The sequence below is a fragment of the Bufo gargarizans genome, chromosome 8, assembly GCF_014858855.1.
Source record: "Bufo gargarizans isolate SCDJY-AF-19 chromosome 8, ASM1485885v1, whole genome shotgun sequence".
Lineage (NCBI taxonomy): Eukaryota > Metazoa > Chordata > Amphibia > Anura > Bufonidae > Bufo > Bufo gargarizans.
The window spans coordinates 195402010-195422508 of NC_058087.1; the positions used below are offsets into that span (position 1 = coordinate 195402010).

The 20499-nt window shown below is 52.2% G+C and overlaps 1 protein-coding gene across 2 annotated transcripts in view; it reads right to left on the reverse strand.

Annotated features, from left to right (window-relative positions):
• The window catches only part of STX1B (syntaxin 1B), a 41969-nt gene extending 22654 nt beyond the window's left edge, over nucleotides 1-19315 (reverse strand). For both annotated transcript variants that reach the window (XM_044303720.1, XM_044303718.1), the window contains exon 1: nucleotides 19046-19315. In XM_044303720.1, the coding sequence (XP_044159655.1) occupies nucleotides 19046-19075 (30 nt within the window). In that variant the 5' untranslated portion in view covers nucleotides 19076-19315. The remainder of the gene's footprint in view (nucleotides 1-19045) is intronic.
• Between the last annotated feature and the right edge of the window lie 1184 nt (nucleotides 19316-20499).

The window sequence follows — 20499 nt, forward strand, 5'->3', positions numbered from 1 at the left end:
CTGCCCATCCTGCTGTCCATCATTAACACAAATCTTCCTGTCCTGCCTCATTACGCCCTCAACCGAGACCCCAACCTGGACCCTCCGCACATCCATCACTCCCAAAGTTCAAAGGGTCAGGCAGGCTTAGCCTAATGCTGCATTAATGACCCCAAACCCCTGAACTGATCAATATCTGCGGGGCTGTCGGGACAGAGGGGCAGCCGGGTGATGGTCCTCAGTGGACGTCCGCAGCTGATTAGTAATCAATACGCAGGAGGCGAAGACTGCAGTGTCACGCCGGATCTGCGCACAGATCTCCTCATCCGATGCCACCAGTGCCTTTATAATTTATTGATCGGTATTGGTTCTTCTTACAAAGACATCTGCCAGCACTGACCGATGGCGTCTCAGACCACGGACACCCTCTTCATACGCCCGGGACAACAGATGGGATGGTCCATACAGAGGTGCTAGACCTGGGGTGTAGTCACACTGCCTTGAAATGTGTTTGCACTGCGTGAGCCCCAAGCACAACCACATCCGTCCACAGTGTGAACAGACCCGTAGTTAGATGCATTTGTATCCCCTACGGCTGACGTGCAGGACCATAAGCATCGCAGCGCATACGTCCCACTGCTTCAGGCATCGTGTTTCATCAGCCATTGACATCAATGGCGTCTGGTTATCAGATATTCTGGATTACTGGATGTCTTGTAGGATACAGACATGATTAAAGGGGTATTCCAGCCTTTTCATATTGATGATTTATCCTCCAGACAGGACATCAATATCCAACTGACGGGAGTCTGACACCCAGCACCTCCGTGATCAGCCGTTTGTGGCACCCGCCGGTGTCAGAGACATAAGATGCCGGAGCTGGAAGCTCCATACACTGTGCAGTGGCCGCACCGGGTACATGCATGTGAACAGGGGCATGCAATTTACGCATCGCCTCCGGTCGGGTGAAATTCCACATAAAGGCGCTATATACAAGCATTAGTCGCCACAGGTATACCCACATATGAAATGGCGCCCTCACAGCGTTCGGTTATCACACGTTCTGAATCATCCGCAATAAAGAATTTATTCTATTGCAATATTTATAGCGTCGAGAGAAAAGCGGCGATAAAAACTACTGCTGCGGGATATACAGTGAGGAGTTAAATGGTTAATACAATCAGGGCAGAAATGGCGCCACTCGTGTCAGTATCAAAAACCTCCAAATAAGAAAGAAGGAAAAGAAGCAGAAACCTTCCATACACATAAAACCCGCAATACCGCGTGTAAAGCGACTCGTGCTGCGGCACAACATGGCGATCAGTATGGCCGCCCCGGACCGGCTGCTGTCATTTTTATCTGCACAGACACAATACTTAGAGCCATGAGCTTTGTGAGTTTTTTTTTTTTTTGCAGCTTACGTAACGCACAATACACGGCGATCGCGGCCTCCACTTCTGTCATTTCATAGCGGTTGTTCAGAAAAGTCACATTAATTTTACGCTCGAGGGCTCCGGGAAGAAGAATGCAGCGGGCAGAATAGATTTCACCAGCCTTCCATTAGCGCGTGACATGCAATTAATTAGCGGAACACCTTCATTTACCGTCCCCTCCTCCTCATGCTGTAGTAGGTCCCGGGAGCGCGGCCAGGCTCGTGGTGGGAGCTGATACTCGCGTCAGACACGTTCGGACCCCGCAGCAGAATCTCTAGGATTTTACCTGTGATCCCTCTATCCTGGAGGCAGCCTCCCGGAGAGACCGCGAGTCCCCTAAACACCGCGATTACCGTCCTCCTCACAACCACTGCACATTAATCTTAGTGGGAAGGACGCAAATGCGGAGGTCAGGACAGACGGCAGATCCGTAAATTACACACATGTAGTCGGTTTTAACGTCTCATTATGTTAAACAGGAAAATAAAGTGTAGAGGCAGCGAAACGCATCAGCTCACCTCCAACAACATGTCACCGAGGGGAGAAGGATCTAATAAACTATTCAAAATGGCCGCCAAGTCAGCCATGTTCTACCTCACAGAGAATAAAGCCTAAAATACCCCTGTACACAAAGGTATAAACTGAAGCCAAAAATCCACCAGGGGCCCAAACTCATCCGTCCAATCACCAGCCTAGATGAAAACAAATCCACCAGGGGCCCAAACTCACCCGTCCAATCTACCAGTTTCTTGTATGCACAAATGCGCAGCCAATCAGCTTCCTTAATACAAATCATCTCTGCCCTCAGGCTTCCGTGCACAAAACCAGACAACCAATCAGAAGCCCAGGTTCATTCAACCAACAAGCTGTGTTTAAACACAAACCAATGTAGCCAATCAGCTGCCTGCATGCAGATCTACCCAGCCATTTGGCTTCCTACATTTCTCCCAGCCAATCAGCTGCCTTTTTACAAACTCACTCAGCCAATCAGCTGCCTACAAACTCACTCAGCCAATCAGCTGCCTACATACAAACTCACTCAGCCAATCAGCTGCCTACATACAAACTCACTCAGCCAATCAGCTGCCTTCATACAAACTCACTCAGCCAATCAGCTGCCTTCATATAAAGCCTTGCCTATTAGCTCTCTGATCATCACTTCAGTCACCTACAGAAACATGTCTGTTGCTCTCCTCGCCCCGTGAAGCACCCTCCTCGCCCCCTTTTTTGTTTGCTTCCATAAATACATACATTTCATGTGGAAATGCTCCAGAATTATTTTTTATATGCGATTCCACCTGAATCTGAGTGATGGGGGCGTTTCAGAGAAGTCCTCCTGACACGGGCCGCGGCATATCGCGAGTAACACCCTAAGGCTCTGTCCACACCTGTCCTATTAAAAACAACAGCAGCGCCGCATGGCTCACATGTCTGGAAGCACCCAGCGGCCGGCGGACCGGTGACTACAGCTTCTGGTGTCCAGCGTATTATGGGACTCAATACAACGGCATGTTGCGTTATTTTTTTACGACACGTTTTTGTTAGCCGCAGTTTTTATTCCAACGAGGTTTCTGGAAAGGTTTTTTTTATGCAGTTTCTAATCCTGCCCATGTCAGTGGGAATGCTGGATGTGGGCTCCTGGCAGCGCTCCTCAGACCATGTGCCAGCGATGGGCGCCGTGACCTCGTAACTACACCCTACTGTACAGCGCACTGTGACCCCTCTGCGCACTCTTATACACTAATTTTCGTGACTACGACGTACAATCACGGAAATAAATGAGCATCAGGGAAAAAGCTGCAATGAAACTTGATCTATGTCAGGTGGACGCCATTTTATACTGCAATAAGAATGACATCATCAGTCGAGCCCATCTACCAGACGACAAGGTGGCTTCCAATCAGATGGGGCCTACTCTAACATGCCTTGTCTGGGCTACAATCTGGGCAAAGTAGCACCCAGCTATATCCTATACATCAGCCTGCAATATGGGCAAGGTAGGATACAGCTGTACAATCTATCTAATTAAAAGCACATGGTAAATTGGCAGGAGCTGCACGGTTCAAACTCACCACCAGGGGGCGCCCCCCCCCCCCCCCCCCCCCCCAATGGCAGTGACAATAGGGAAGAAAAACAAACGAACCAGCACCTCCATAATAAGTAAATTTGAGAATGCAGGTGCACGCTACCATGGCTGAAACAATGGGATTAGTAGAACTACAGGTAACAGCACACTGCTAGTCAATTGCACAAAGATATACGTAAATATTGAATAAAAATAGCGGCTTGGTGGCCATACTTACTGCAAAAGCAGATAGAAGCTCTTTGCGCATATAATTGATCAAAAATATGTTGAGCCCATCTACCAGATGACAAGGTGGCTTCCAATGAGATGGGGCCTACTCTAACATGTCTTGCAGGCTGACAGCCTGGGAGAGGCATGTATAGGATATAGCTGGGTGCTACTTTTCCCAGATTGTAGGCTGTAAGCCCAGGAGAGGCATGTTAGAGTAGGCCCCATCTGATTGGAAGCCACCTTGTCATCTGGTAGATGGGCTCGACATATTTTTGATCAATTATATGCGCAAAGAGCTTCTATCTGCTTTTGCAGTAAGTATGGCCACCAAGCCGCTATTTTTATTCAATATTTACGTATATCTTTGTGCAATTGACTAGCAGTATGCTGTTACCTGTAGTTCTACTAATCCCATTGTTTCAGCGATGATAGCGTGCACCTGTGTTCTCAAATTTAATTATTATGGAGGTGCTGGTTTGTTTGTTTTTCTTCCCTATCATCAGTCCCAGGGTGACCTCATGTAAAATTCACCACTTGGAGGATGAAGGGGCTGAAAACTCACAAGAAGGGACGATAACCACCCCGACGAGAGAAAAAATCCTGCACTAACTCTAAAAACCCTGCCACAGAGCTACGACTGTATAGGTGTCAGTGACTCTCCCTAGTCTGTATAGGTGTCAGTGACTCTCTCCAGTCTGTATAGGCGTCAGTGACTCTCTCCAGTCTGTGCAGGTGTCAGTGACTCTCCCCAGTCTGTGCAGGTGTCAGTGACTCTCCCTAGTCTGTGCAGGTGTCAGTGACTCCCTCCAGTCTGTATAGGTGTCAGTGAATCCCTCCAGTCTGTATAGGTGTCAGTGACTCCCTCCAGTCTGTATAGGTGTCAGTGACTCCCTTCAGTCTGTATAGGTGTCAGTGACTCCCTCCAGTCTGTATAGGTGTCAGTGACTCCCTCCAGTCTGTGCAGGTGTCAGTGACTCCCACCAGTCTGTGCAGGTGTCAGTGACTCCCACCAGTCTGTGCAGGTGTCAGTGACTCCCACCAGTCTGTGCAGGTGTCAGTGACTCTCCCTAGTCTGTATAGGTGTCAGTGACTCTCTCCAGTCTGTGCAGGTGTCAGTGACTCTCTCCAGTCTGTGCAGGTGTCAGTGACTCCCTCCAGTCTGTATAGGTGTCAGTGACTCCCTCCAGTCTGTATAGGTGTCAGTGACTCTCTCCAGTCTGTGCAGGTGTCAGTGACTCTCTCCAGTCTGTATAGGTGTCAGTGACTCTCTCCAGTCTGTGCAGGTGTCAGTGACTCTCTCCAGTCTGTATAGGTGTCAGTGACTCCCTCCAGTCTGTGCAGGTGTCAGTGACTCTCTCCAGTCTGTATAGGTGTCAGTGACTCTCTCCAGTCTGTGCAGGTGTCAGTGAGTCCCTCCAGTCTGTATAGGTGTCAGTGAATCCCTCCAGTCTGTATAGGTGTCAGTGACTCCCTCCAGTCTGTATAGGTGTCAGTGACTCCCTTCAGTCTGTATAGGTGTCAGTGACTCCCTCCAGTCTGTATAGGTGTCAGTGACTCCCTCCAGTCTGTGCAGGTGTCAGTGACTCCCACCAGTCTGTGCAGGTGTCAGTGACTCCCACCAGTCTGTGCAGGTGTCAGTGACTCCCACCAGTCTGTGCAGGTGTCAGTGACTCTCCCTAGTCTGTATAGGTGTCAGTGACTCTCTCCAGTCTGTGCAGGTGTCAGTGACTCTCTCCAGTCTGTGCAGGTGTCAGTGACTCCCTCCAGTCTGTATAGGTGTCAGTGACTCCCTCCAGTCTGTATAGGTGTCAGTGACTCTCTCCAGTCTGTGCAGGTGTCAGTGACTCTCTCCAGTCTGTATAGGTGTCAGTGACTCTCTCCAGTCTGTGCAGGTGTCAGTGACTCTCTCCAGTCTGTATAGGTGTCAGTGACTCCCTCCAGTCTGTATAGGTGTCAGTGACTCTCTCCAGTCTGTGCAGGTGTCAGTGACTCTCTCCAGTCTGTATAGGTGTCAGTGACTCTCTCCAGTCTGTGCAGGTGTCAGTGAGTCCCTCCAGTCTGTATAGGTGTCAGTGAATCCCTCCAGGTGTCAGTGACTCCCTCCAGTCTGCATAGGTGTCAGTGACTCCCTCCAGTCTGTGCAGGTGTCATTGACTCCCACCAGTCTGTGCTGGTGTCAGTGACTCTCTACAGTCTGTGCTGGTTTCATTGACTCCCTCCAGTCTGTATAGGCGTCAGTGACTCTCTCCAGTCTGTATAGGTGTCAGTGACTCCCTCCAGTCTGTATAGGTGTCAGTGACTCTCTCCAGTCTGTATAGGTGTCAGTGACTCCCTCCAGTCTGTATAGGTGTCAGTGACTCTCTCCAGTCTGTATAGGTGTCAGTGACTCCCTCCAGTCTGTGCAGGTGTCAGTGACTCCCTTCAGTCTGTATAGGTGTCAGTGACTCCCTTCAGTCTGTGCAGGTGTCAGTGAGTCCCTCCAGTCTGTATAGGTGTCAGTGAATCCCTCCAGTCTGTATAGGTGTCAGTGACTCCCTCCAGTCTGTATAGGTGTCAGTGACTCCCTTCAGTCTGTATAGGTGTCAGTGACTCCCTCCAGTCTGTATAGGTGTCAGTGACTCCCTCCAGTCTGTGCAGGTGTCAGTGACTCCCACCAGTCTGTGCAGGTGTCAGTGACTCCCACCAGTCTGTGCAGGTGTCAGTGACTCCCACCAGTCTGTGCAGGTGTCAGTGACTCTCCCTAGTCTGTATAGGTGTCAGTGACTCTCTCCAGTCTGTGCAGGTGTCAGTGACTCTCTCCAGTCTGTGCAGGTGTCAGTGACTCCCTCCAGTCTGTATAGGTGTCAGTGACTCCCTCCAGTCTGTATAGGTGTCAGTGACTCTCTCCAGTCTGTGCAGGTGTCAGTGACTCTCTCCAGTCTGTATAGGTGTCAGTGACTCTCTCCAGTCTGTGCAGGTGTCAGTGACTCTCTCCAGTCTGTATAGGTGTCAGTGACTCCCTCCAGTCTGTATAGGTGTCAGTGACTCTCTCCAGTCTGTGCAGGTGTCAGTGACTCTCTCCAGTCTGTATAGGTGTCAGTGACTCTCTCCAGTCTGTGCAGGTGTCAGTGAGTCCCTCCAGTCTGTATAGGTGTCAGTGAATCCCTCCAGGTGTCAGTGACTCCCTCCAGTCTGCATAGGTGTCAGTGACTCCCTCCAGTCTGTGCAGGTGTCATTGACTCCCACCAGTCTGTGCTGGTGTCAGTGACTCTCTACAGTCTGTGCTGGTTTCATTGACTCCCTCCAGTCTGTATAGGCGTCAGTGACTCTCTCCAGTCTGTATAGGTGTCAGTGACTCCCTCCAGTCTGTATAGGTGTCAGTGACTCTCTCCAGTCTGTATAGGTGTCAGTGACTCCCTCCAGTCTGTATAGGTGTCAGTGACTCCCTTCAGTCTGTATAGGTGTCAGTGACTCCCTTCAGTCTGTGCAGGTGTCAGTGACTCCCCCCAGTCTGTGCAGGTGTCAGTGACTCTCTCCAGTCTGTGCAGGTGTCAGTGACTCTCTCCAGTCTGTGCAGGTGTCAGTGACTCCCTTCAGTCTGTGCAGGTGTCAGTGACTCCCCCCAGTCTGTGCAGGTGTCAGTGACTCCCCCCAGTCTGTGCAGGTGTCAGTGACTCCCTCCAGTCTGTGCAGGTGTCAGTGACTCCCTCCAGTCTGTGCAGGTGTCAGTGATTCCCTCCAGTCTGTGCAGGTGTCAGTGACTCCCTCCAGTCTGTGCAGGTGTCAATGACTCCCTCCAGTCTGTGCAGGTGTCAGTGACTCCCTCCAGTCTGTGCAGGTGTCAGTGACTCCCTCCAGTCTGTATAGGTGTCAGTGACTCTCTCCAGTCTGTGCAGGTGCCAGTGACTCTCTCCAGTCTGTATAGGTGTCAGTGACTCTCTCCAGTCTGTGCAGGTGTCAGTGAGTCCCTCCAGTCTGTATAGGTGTCAGTGAATCCCTCCAGGTGTCAATGACTCCCTCCAGTCTGCATAGGTGTCAGTGACTCCCTCCAGTCTGTGCAGGTGTCATTGACTCCCACCAGTCTGTGCTGGTGTCAGTGACTCTCTACAGTCTGTGCTGGTTTCATTGACTCCCTCCAGTCTGTATAGGCGTCAGTGACTCTCTCCAGTCTGTATAGGCGTCAGTGACTCTCTCCAGTCTGTATAGGTGTCAGTGACTCCCTCCAGTCTGTATAGGTGTCAGTGACTCTCTCCAGTCTGTATAGGTGTCAGTGACTCCCTCCAGTCTGTATAGGTGTCAGTGACTCCCTTCAGTCTGTATAGGTGTCAGTGACTCCCTTCAGTCTGTGCAGGTGTCAGTGACTCCCCCCAGTCTGTGCAGGTGTCAGTGACTCTCTCCAGTCTGTGCAGGTGTCAGTGACTCTCTCCAGTCTGTGCAGGTGTCAGTGACTCTCTCCAGTCTGTGCAGGTGTCAGTGACTCTCTCCAGTCTGTGCAGGTGTCAGTGACTCCCTTCAGTCTGTGCAGGTGTCAGTGACTCCCCCCAGTCTGTGCAGGTGTCAGTGACTCCCCCCAGTCTGTGCAGGTGTCAGTGACTCCCTCCAGTCTGTGCAGGTGTCAGTGATTCCCTCCAGTCTGTGCAGGTGTCAGTGACTCCCTCCAGTCTGTGCAGGTGTCATTGACTCCCTCCAGTCTGTGCAGGTGTCAGTGACTCCCTCCAGTCTGTATAGGTGTCAGTGACTCCCTCCAGTCTGTGCAGGTGCCAGTGACTCCCTCCAGTCTGTGCAGGTGATAGTGACTCCCTCCAGTCTGTGCAGGTGTCAGTGACTCCCCCCAGTCTGTGCAGGTGTCAGTGACTCTCTCCAGTCTGTGCAGGTGTCAGTGACTCTCTCCAGTCTGTGCAGGTGTCAGTGACTCCCTTCAGTCTGTGCAGGTGTCAGTGACTCCCCCCAGTCTGTGCAGGTGTCAGTGACTCCCCCCAGTCTGTGCAGGTGTCAGTGACTCCCTCCAGTCTGTGCAGGTGTCAGTGATTCCCTCCAGTCTGTGCAGGTGTCAGTGACTCCCTCCAGTCTGTGCAGGTGTCAGTGACTCCCTCCAGTCTGTGCAGGTGTCAGTGACTCCCTCCAGTCTGTATAGGTGTCAGTGACTCCCTCCAGTCTGTGCAGGTGTCAGTGACTCCCTCCAGTCTGTGCAGGTGATAGTGACTCCCTCCAGTCTGTATAGGTGTCAGTGACTCCCTCCCGTCTGTGCAGGTGTCAGTGAGTCCCTCCAGTCTGTATAGGTGTCCAGGGCCGTCTTTACCAAGGGGCAAAAGGGGCAGCTGCCCTGGGCCCAGTTGCTCCTGGGGGGCCCAAGGCAGCTGCCTCTTGAGCCCTGCTAGCCACTGCCCCGGGTGTCAGGCTGTCAGCTCTACCAGGAGTCCAGGCATCATGATCGTACTGTGTTAAAGTTGTGATTTAGGACCTTAATGACATCATCACCATGTGACCAGTAACCTAGCAATTACTGGTCACATGGCTATGAGGTCATCACAGGTCCTATCAGGAGTGTTGCAGAAGTTAACTGTGGAGCTTTTTTGTGTGAAGATTACATCAGAAAAAGGTGACACTCAGGGGCTGTTATGTTAATATACTGTAAACTACTGTATAGTGGGGTGCTGTATACTGTGTGGGGGCTGTATACTGTGTGGTGGGCTGTATACTGTGTGGTGGGCTGTATACTGTGTGGTGGGCTGTATACTGTGTGGGACTGTATACTGTGTGGTGGGCTGTATACTGTGTGGTGGGCTGTATACTGTGTGGGGGCTGTATACTGTGTGGGGGGCTGTATACTGTGTGGGGGGCTGTATACTGTGTGGGGGGCTGTATACTGTGGGGGGCCTGTATACTGTGTGGGGGGGGCTGTATACTGTGGGGGGGGTGTATAGTGTGGGGGCCTGTATACTGTGGGGGGGCTGTATACTGTGGGGGGGCCTGTATACTGTGGGGGGTCTGTATACTGTGTGGGGTCTGTATACTGTGGGGGGCTGTATAGTGTGGGGGGGCCTGTATAGTGGGGGGGCTATACTTCTGTACTGTATACTGTGGGGGTCTGTATAATGTATACTGAGGGTGCGGTATAGTGTGGAGTGCTATACTGCTGTACTGTATAGTGTGGGGGGCTGTATTGTGTATTGTTTGGGGTGCTGTATACTGTGAGGTGTTGTATACTGTGGGGTGCTGTATACTGTGGGCTGCTATACTGCTCTACTATATACTGTGGGGTACTGTATAGTGTGGGGTGCTATACTGCATACTGTGTGGTGCTGTATACTATAGGGTGCTATACTGCATACTGTGGGGTGCACTGTAACACTAGGGTGAGCCGAGCCCCGGTCTCCTTCCTGCAGAGCGGTGCCCACTTCCAGCCTGAGCCCAGCTGCCCCGAGCACTGATCCTGAGCCGCTGGAGTCTTCAGTACTGTAAGTATTTACAGTCATTCACTGGACTCTACCAGATGTGTGGATTTTGTGTGTGTGTGTTGTGGTGGAGGCGCGATTGCCTGCTAAGGTGTGGGAAGGCGGGATCCAGGGGGCCCAAGTAAATTTTTGCCCAGGGTCCAATCAATATTAAAGACGGCCCTGTAGGTGTCAGTGACTCCCTCCAGTCTATATAGGTGTCAGTGACTCCCTCCAGTCTATATAGGTGTCAGTGACTCCCTCCAGTCTATATAGGTGTCAGTGACTCCCTCCAGTCTATATAGGTGTCAGTGACTCGCTCCAGTCTGTATAGGTGTCAGTGACTCCCTCCAGTCTATATAGGTGTCAGTGACTCGCTCCAGTCTGTATAGGCGTCAGTGACTCCCTCCAGTCTGTGCAGGTGTCAGTGACTCCCTCCAGTCTGTGCAGGTGTCAGTGACTCCCACCAGTCTGTATAGGCGTCAGTGACTCTCTCCAGTCTGTGCAGGTGTCAGTGACTCCCTCCAGTCTATATAGGTGTCAGTGACTCCCTCCAGTCTATATAGGTGTCAGTGACTCCCTCCAGTCTATATAGGTGTCAGTGACTCCCTCCAGTCTATATAGGTGTCAGTGACTCCCTCCAGTCTGTATAGGTGTCAGTGACTCCCTCCAGTCTGTATAGGTGTCAGTGACTCCCTCCAGTCTGTATAGGTGTCAGTGACTCCCTCCAGTCTGTATAGGTGTCAGTGACTCCCTCCAGTCTGTATAGGTGTCAGTGACTCTCTCCAGTCTGTGCAGGTGTCAGTGACTCCCTCCAGTCTGTATAGGTGTCAGTGACTCCCTCCAGTCTGTATAGGTGTCAGTGACTCCCTCCAGTCTGTATAGGTGTCAGTGACTCCCTCCAGTCTGTATAGGTGTCAGTGACTCCCTCCAGTCTGTGCAGGTGTCAGTGACTCCCTCCAGTCTATATAGGTGTCAGTGACTCCCTCCAGTCTGTATAGGTGTCAGTGACTCCCTCCAGTCTATATAGGCGTCAGTGACTCCCTCCAGTCTGTATAGGTGTCAGTGACTCCCTCCAGTCGGTGCAGGTGCCAGTGACTCTCTCCAGTCTGTATAGGTGTCAGTGACTCTCTCCAGTCTGTATAGGCGTCAGTGACTCCCTCCAGTCTATATAGGCGTCAGTGACTCCCTCCAGTCTGTATAGGTGTCAGTGACTCCCTCCAGTCGGTGCAGGTGCCAGTGACTCTCTCCAGTCTGTATAGGTGTCAGTGACTCTCTCCAGTCTGTATAGGCGTCAGTGACTCCCTCCAGTCTGTATAGGCGTCAGTGACTCCCTCCAGTCTGTATAGGCGTCAGTGACTCCCTCCAGTCTGTATAGGTGTCAGTGACTCTCTCCAGTCTGTATAGGCGTCAGTGACTCCCTCCAGTCTGTATAGGCGTCAGTGACTCCCTCCAGTCTGTATAGGCGTCAGTGACTCCCTCCAGTCTGTATAGGCGTCAGTGACTCCCTCCAGTCTGTATAGGCGTCAGTGACTCACTCCAGTCTGTATAGGCGTCAGTGACTCCCTCCAGTCTGTATAGGCGTCAGTGACTCCCTCCAGTCTGTATAGGCGTCAGTGACTCCCTCCAGTCTGTATAGGCGTCAGTGACTCTCTCCAGTCTGTATAGGGGTCAGTGACTCTCTCCAGTCTGTATAGGCGTCAGTGACTCTCTCCAGTCTGTATAGGCGTCAGTGACTCCCTCCAGTCTGTATAGGCGTCAGTGACTCTCTCCAGTCTGTATAGGCGTCAGTGACTCTCTCCAGTCTGTATAGGCGTCAGTGACTCACTCCAGTCTGTATAGGCGTCAGTGACTCCCTCCAGTCTGTATAGGCGTCAGTGACTCTCTCCAGTCTGTATAGGCGTCAGTGACTCTCTCCAGTCTGTATAGGCGTCAGTGACTCTCCGATATGTCGTGTGCACAGGCTAGCTCATACAATATGCCCTGGTATTAAAAAGACAGACCACAAATATGACGCCCCTGATTTACCCACCCCCACCCTAGAACGGTGGCCCCGCCCTTTCTACTAAAGACTATTCAGAAGGCTTCCTTTAAGGGACCTTCCACCTTCATTAATCATGATTTCCATGTCTCACACCCGGAATTGGAGTACTAATACTACAGTACTGAGCAATGTCTGCAGAGCGCCGCCCAAAGTACTAAAAGATAACTTCACATAAACTATTATCATACAACCAGATCCCATGTATGTAGACAGATCTAACACAACCATATCCAACCAGATCTCAAGTATAGAGACAGATCTACAGAGAAGCAAATCCAATCATACAACCGGATCTCATGTATAGAGACAGATCTATACAGAACCAAATCCAATCATACAACCGGATCTCATGTATAGAGACAGATCTACAGAGACCCAAATCCAATCATACAACCGGATCTCATGTATAGAGACAGATCTACAGAGAAGCAAATCCAATCATACAACCGGATCTCATGTATAGAGACAGATCTATACAGAACCAAATCCAATCATACAACCGGATCTCATGTATAGAGACAGATCTATACAGAACCAAATCCAATCATACAACCGGATCTCATGTATAGAGACAGATCTATACAGAACCAAGTCCAATCATACAACCGGATCTCATGTATAGAGACAGATCTATACAGAACCAAGTCCAATCATACAACCGGATCTCATGTATAGAGACAGATCTATACAGAACCAAGTCCAATCATACAACCGGATCTCATGTATAGAGACAGATCTATACAGAACCAAATCCAATCTTACAACCGGATCTCATGTATAGAGACAGATCTACAGAGACCCAAATCCAATCATACAACCGGATCTCATGTATAGAGACAGATCTACAGAGAACCAAATCCAATCTTACAACCGGATCTCATGTATAGAGACAGATCTATACAGAACCAAGTCCAATCATACAACCGGATCTCATGTATAGAGACAGATCTATACAGAACCAAATCCAATCATACAACCGGATCTCATGTATAGAGACAGATCTACAGAGAACCAAATCCAATCATACAACCGGATCTCATGTATAGAGACAGATCTACAGAGAACCAAATCCAATCTTACAACCGGATCTCATGTATAGAGACAGATCTACAGAGAAGCAAATCCAATCATACAACCGGATCTCATGTATAGAGACAGATCTATACAGAACCAAATCCAATCTTACAACCGGATCTCATGTATAGAGACAGATCTATACAGAACCAAATCCAATCATACAACCGGATCTCATGTATAGAGACAGATCTATACAGAACCAAATCCAATCATACAACCGGATCTCATGTATAGAGACAGATCTATGGAGAACCAAATCCAATCATACAACCGGATCTCATGTATAGAGACAGATCTACAGAGACCCAAATCCAATCATACAACCGGATCTCATGTATAGAGACAGATCTCCCTGTTCTTTCTATGATTCTCCCACACACGTGTATTATTGTATCCCGGATACACATGTGACACATGATAACGTATTATGATGTAGGAATAAGCAGGATATCTCACTGCTCTGCACAAGTACCATTCACTATCTCTGCTATCTGTGAGATCAGATTGTCCAACCTCAATCTGTCACACTGAGTGATGGAATCTGAGCAATGTCTCCGCTACACGCCACGACCATGGTTTGGTTCCGCATCGGGCACACTACATACACATATGTACAGAGCACACTGCATAAACACATGTACGGAGCACACAACATACACGCATGTACGGAGCACACTGCATTCACACATGTACGGAGCACACTACATACACATATGTACAGAGCACACTGCATACACACATGTACGGAGAACACTGCATACACACATATGTACGGGGCACACTGCATACACACATGTACGGAGCACACTGCATACACACATGTACGGAGCACACTGCATACACACATGTACAGAGCACACTACATACACGCATGTACGGAGCACACTGCATACACGCATGTACGGAGCACACTGCATACACACATGTACGGGGCACACTGCATACACACATGTACGGAGAACACTGCATACACACATATGTACGGGGCACACTGCATACACACATGTACGGAGCACACTGCATACACACATGTACGGAGAACACTGCATACACACATGTACAGAGCACACTACATACACGCATGTACGGAGCACACTGCATACACGCATGTACGGAGCACACTGCATACACACATGTACGGAGCACACTGCATACACACATGTACGGAGAACACTGCATACACACATGTACGGAGAACACTGCATACACACATATGTACGGAGCACACTGCATACACGCATGTACGGAGCACACTGCATACACGCATGTACGGAGCACACTGCATACACATATGTACAGAGCACACTGCATACACATATGTACAGAGCACACTGCATACACACATGTACGGAGCACACTACATACACACATGTACGGAGCACACTGCATACACGCATGTACGGAGCACACTACATACACATATGTACAGAGCACACTGCATACACACATGTACGGAGAACACTGCATACACACATGTACGGAGAACACTGCATACACACATGTACGGAGCACACTACATACACACATGTACGGAGCACACTGCATACACGCATGTACGGAGCACACTACATACACGCATGTACGGAGCACACTACATACACACATGTACGGAGCACACTGCATACACATATGTACAGAGCACACTGCATACACACATGTACAGAGCACACTACATACACGCATGTACGGAGCACACTGCATACACATATGTACAGAGCACACTACATACACACATGTACAGAGCACACTACATACACATATGTACAGAGCACACTGCATACACGCATGTACGGAGCACACTGCATACACACATGTACGGAGCACACTACATACACACATGTACGGAGCACACTACATACACATATGTACAGAGCACACTGCATACACACATGTACGGAGAACACTGCATACACACATATGTACGGAGCACACTGCATACACGCATGTACGGAGCACACTGCATACACGCATGTACGGAGCACACTGCATACACACATGTACGGAGCACACAGCATACACGCATGTACGGAGCACACAGCATACACACATGTACGGAGCACACTGCATACACGCATGTACGGAGCACACTGCATACACACATGTACGGAGCACACTGCATACACACATGTACGGAGCACACTGCATACACACATGTACGGAGCACACAGCATACACGCATGTACGGAGCACACAGCATACACGCATGTACGGAGCACACTGCATTCACACATGTACGGAGCACACTGCATACACACATGTACGGAGCACACTGCATACACACATGTACGGGGCACACTGCATACACGCATGTACGGAGCACACTGCATACACACATATGTACGGAGCACACTACATACACATATGTACGGAGCACACTGCATGCACGCATGTACGGAGCACACTGCATGCACGCATGTACGGAGCACACTGCATACACGCATGTACGGAGCACACTGCATACACGCATGTACGGAGCACACTGCATGCACGCATGTACGGAGCACACTGCATACACGCATGTACGGAGCACACTGCATACACACATGGCCTGCATGCTGATCACACACACTAGTCATCAATCTCCCTCTGGAACATGTGCTCTGCAGCTGCCGGCCTGGCACACACACGGGCACACATGAATGAGCCAGAGCGATGAATGAGGAGAGGCAATGAATGAAGCCACAACTAACCCCGCCTAATGTACACTGCACACAAAGCTGACCACACAATGACACACTAACACACAGCACAATATGGCGACACACAGCACAACGGCCAATTATTACATGTACTGCTCACAATTATGAATCACACACATCCACTTGTCACATTACAGCCTGGTCACTGGTTACGTACAGCACACACCATTACACACTGTTCCCCTCTCAGGCCAAACAACAGACATTAACCACACAATCTGATTAGACACACTGAACGGCTGGCGACAATCGTGTACACACTCCTGCCATTCAAGCACAAAGGTCTCATCAAACATAAACTGGTCACATACACACAATGGCCAGGTGCACACAGTTACACACCTGTCAGGCGGCGGTCAGCCGTGAGCTGGCGGAGGTCACACCCACCCACATCTGTCAGACGGCAGCCACACACAGCTGGCGGTGGTCACACACACCTGTCAGGATGCAGTCACACACACACCTGTCAGGCGGCGGTCACACACACTCCTGTCAGGCGGCGGTCACACACATACCTGTCAGGCAGCGGTCACACACATACCTGTCAGGCAGCGGTCACACACACACCTGTCAGGCAGCGGTCACACACACTCCTGTCAGGCAGCGGTCACACACACACCTGTCAGGCAGCGGTCACACACACACCTGTCAGGCGGCGTCACACACACACCTGTCAAGCGGCGGTCACACACATGCCTGTCAGGTAGTGGTCACACACACACCTGTCAGGCGGCAGTCACACACACGCACACATCTGTCAAGTGGCGGTTACACAAATACCTGTCAGGCGGAAGTCAGCCGTGAGCTGGCCGTGGTCACACACACCCACATCTGTCAGACGGCAGCCCCTCACACACACCTGTCAGGCGGTGGTCACATATACACGTCAGGTGGCAGTCACACACGCACACCTGTCAGGCGGCGGTCACACACACACCTGTCAGGCGGCAGTCACACACACACACACCTGTCAGGCGGCAGTCACACACACACACACCTGTCAGGCGGCGGTCACACACACACACACACCTGTCAGGCGGCGGTCACACACACGTCAGGCGGCAGTCACACACACACCTGTCAGGCAGCAGTCACACACACACCTGTCAGGTGGTGGTCACACACACACCTGTCAGGCGGCAGTCATACACACACTTGTCAGGCGGCGTTCATACACACACACCTGTCAGGCTGCGGTCATACACACACACACCTGTCAGGCTGCGGTCATACACACACACGTCAGGCGGCAGTCACACACACACCTGTCAGGCAGCGGTCATACACACACACACGTCAGGCGGAAGTCACACACACACCTGTCAGGTGGTGGTCAGCCGTGAGCTGGCGGTGGTCACACACACACACCTGTCAGGCGGTGGTCACACACCTGTCAGGCGGCAGTCACACACACACCTGTCAGGCGGCAGTCACACACACACCTGTCAGGCGGCAGTCACACACACACCTGTCAGGCGGCAGTCAGCCGTGAGCTGGCGATGGTCACACACACCTGTCAGGTGGTTCTCATACACACCTGTCAGGCGGCAGTCACACACACACTTGTCAGGCGGTGGTCACACACATGTCAGGCGGCAGTCACACACACCTGTCAGGCGGCGGTCAGCCGTGAGCTGGCGGCAGTCACACACACACCTGTCAGGCGGCGGTCAGCCGTGAGCTGGCGGTGGTCACACACATGTCAGGCGGCAGTCACACACACATCTGTCAGGCGGCAGTCACACACACACACACCTGTCAGGCGGCGGTCAGCCGTGAGCTGGCGCTGGTCACATACATGTCAGGCGGCAGTCACACACACACACCTGTCAGGCGGCGGTCAGCCGTGAGCTGGCGGTGGTCACACACATGTCAGGCGGCAGTCACACACACACCTGTCAGGCGGCGGTCACACATGTCAGGCGGCAGTCACACATGTCAGGCGGCAGTCACACACACACCTGTCAGGCGGCGGTCCGCCGTGAGCTGGTGGTGGTCACACACACACCTGTCAGGCGGCGGTCAGCCGTGAGCTGGCGGTGGTCACACACATGTCAGGCGGCAGTCAGCCGTGAGCTGGCGGTGGTCACACACATGTCAGGCGGCGGTCAGCCATGAGCTGGTGGCGGTCACACACACACACCTGTCAGGCGGCGGTCAGCCGTGAGCTGGCGGTGGTCACACACACACGTCAGGCGGCAGTCACACACACACCTGTCAGGCGGCGGTCAGCCGTGAGCTGGCGGCGGTCACACACACACACACCTGTCAGGCGGCGGTCACACACATGTCAGGCGGCAGTCACACACACACCTGTCAGGCGGCGGTCAGCCGTGAGCTGGCGGCAGTCACACACACACACCTGTCAGGCGGCGGTCAGCCGTGAGCTGGCGGTGGTCACACACACACACACACCTGTCAGGCGGCGGTCAGCCGTGAGCTGGCGGCGGTCACACACACACACCTGTCAGGCGGCGGTCAGCCGTGAGCTGGCGGTGGTCACACACACGTCAGGCGGCAGTCACACACACACACCTGTCAGGCGGCAGTCAGCCGTGAGCTGGCGGCAGTCACACACACACACCTGTCAGGCGGCGGTCAGCCGTGAGCTGGCGGTGGTCACACACACACACACCTGTCAGGCGGCGGTCAGCCGTGAGCTGGCGGCGGTCACACACACACACACACCTGTCAGGCGGCGGTCACACACACACACACCTGTCAGGCGGCGGTCAGCCGTGAGCTGGCGGCGGTCACACACACACACCTGTCAGGCGGCGGTCAGCCGTGAGCTGGCGGCAGTCACACACACACACCTGTCAGGCGGCGGTCAGCCGTGAGCTGGCGGCAGTCACACACACCTGTCAGGCGGCGGTCCGCCGTGAGCTGGCGGTGGTCACACACAGCGGGCGGTGGGCACTGAGGATCCTGCACGGAGAGGCTCGGCTCATAAATCAGTAAGACACAGACCCGCAATGCACCCTCCTCACCCCCTCCCTCTCACACACAGCCCTCCCCCTCCTCCTCCATGATGCCCCCCACCCCCACTGCCAGGGGGCACCGCAGGATCGGGGTCCCGGGGGCACACACGGGGTGCAGCTTACACTCCTCAGCTCCTGGGTCCGGTCCTTCATGCTTGTTCCTTCCTGCGGGGACTGACGATGGTGACGAGTCCTCCCTCCTCCTGGTGACTACTCCCCCCTCACTGCTGCAGAGTCCGGGGGGGCTGATGCCGGGGACGGCTGCGGGAGACACGCACAGGAGCCCGGGCACCGGCGGCCACAGGGGCAGTCAGCAGCACGGAGCACCGGCAGCGGGGGGCGGCGGAGGAGGCTCGGCGGGGAGGACGCGGCGGCGGCGGCGGCTGCTCTGGTGCTGATGCTGCTGCAGACGAGGATGCGGGAGAAAGAGACAGAGCGGGGAGGCAGTGCGCAGGCGCCGAGTGCAGGGGCCCCGGGGGATCACGGGAGTTGTAGTCTTTCCCAGCCCAGCATCTGCAAAGTATATGGCCAGGAATAGATCGCTGGGAGCTATGTATATCCTATCCAGGCTGTGGAGACAGATAGATATATACTGGGGGGCCCCTGTGTGTGGAGGAGCCCAGCCTGCAATCACGTGCTGAGGTCTGGAGCCTCCTGCCTGCAGATATAGAGGTCAGAAATCATGAGGTCACTGGACATGACGTCACTACTAGATCACTGGTGATAGATAATAGTGAGATCACCGGCCAGAAGATCACCAGATGTGAGATCACCGGACAGAAGATCACCAGATGTGAGATCACCGGACAGAAGATCACCAGATGTGAGATCACCGGACAGAAGATCACCAGATGTGAGATCACGGACAGAAGATCACCAGATGTGAGATCACCGGACAGATCACCAGATGTGAGATCACCGGACAGAAGATCACCAGATGTGAGATCACCGGACAGAAGATCACCAGATGCGAGATCACCAGATGTGAGATCACTGGACAGAAGATCACCAGATGTGAGATCACCGGACAGAAGATCACCAGATGTAAGATCACTGGATAGAAGGTCACCAGATGTGAGATCACCGGATAGAAGGTCACCAGATGTGAGATCACCGGACAGATCACCAGACAGAAGATCACCAGATGTGAGATCACAGGACAGAAGATCACCAGATGTGAGACCACCGGACAGAAGATCACCAGATGTGAGATCACCAGACAGAAGATCACCAGATGTGAGATCACCAGACAGATCACCAGATGTGAGATCACCGGACAGATCACCAGATGTAAGATCACTGGATAGAAGATCACCAGATGTGAGATCACCGGACAGATCACCAGATGTGAGATCACCGGACAGAAGATCACCAGACAGATCACCAGATGTGAGATCACCGGACAGATCACCAGATGTGAGATCACCAGACAGAAGATCACCAGATGTGAGATCACCAGACGGAAGATCACCAGATGTGAGATCACTAGATCATGATCACTAGTTATGAGGTCACTGGATAACAGATCACTTACACATGAAGATCCCGTCCATTTTTTTATAGGTTGCGTTGGATCT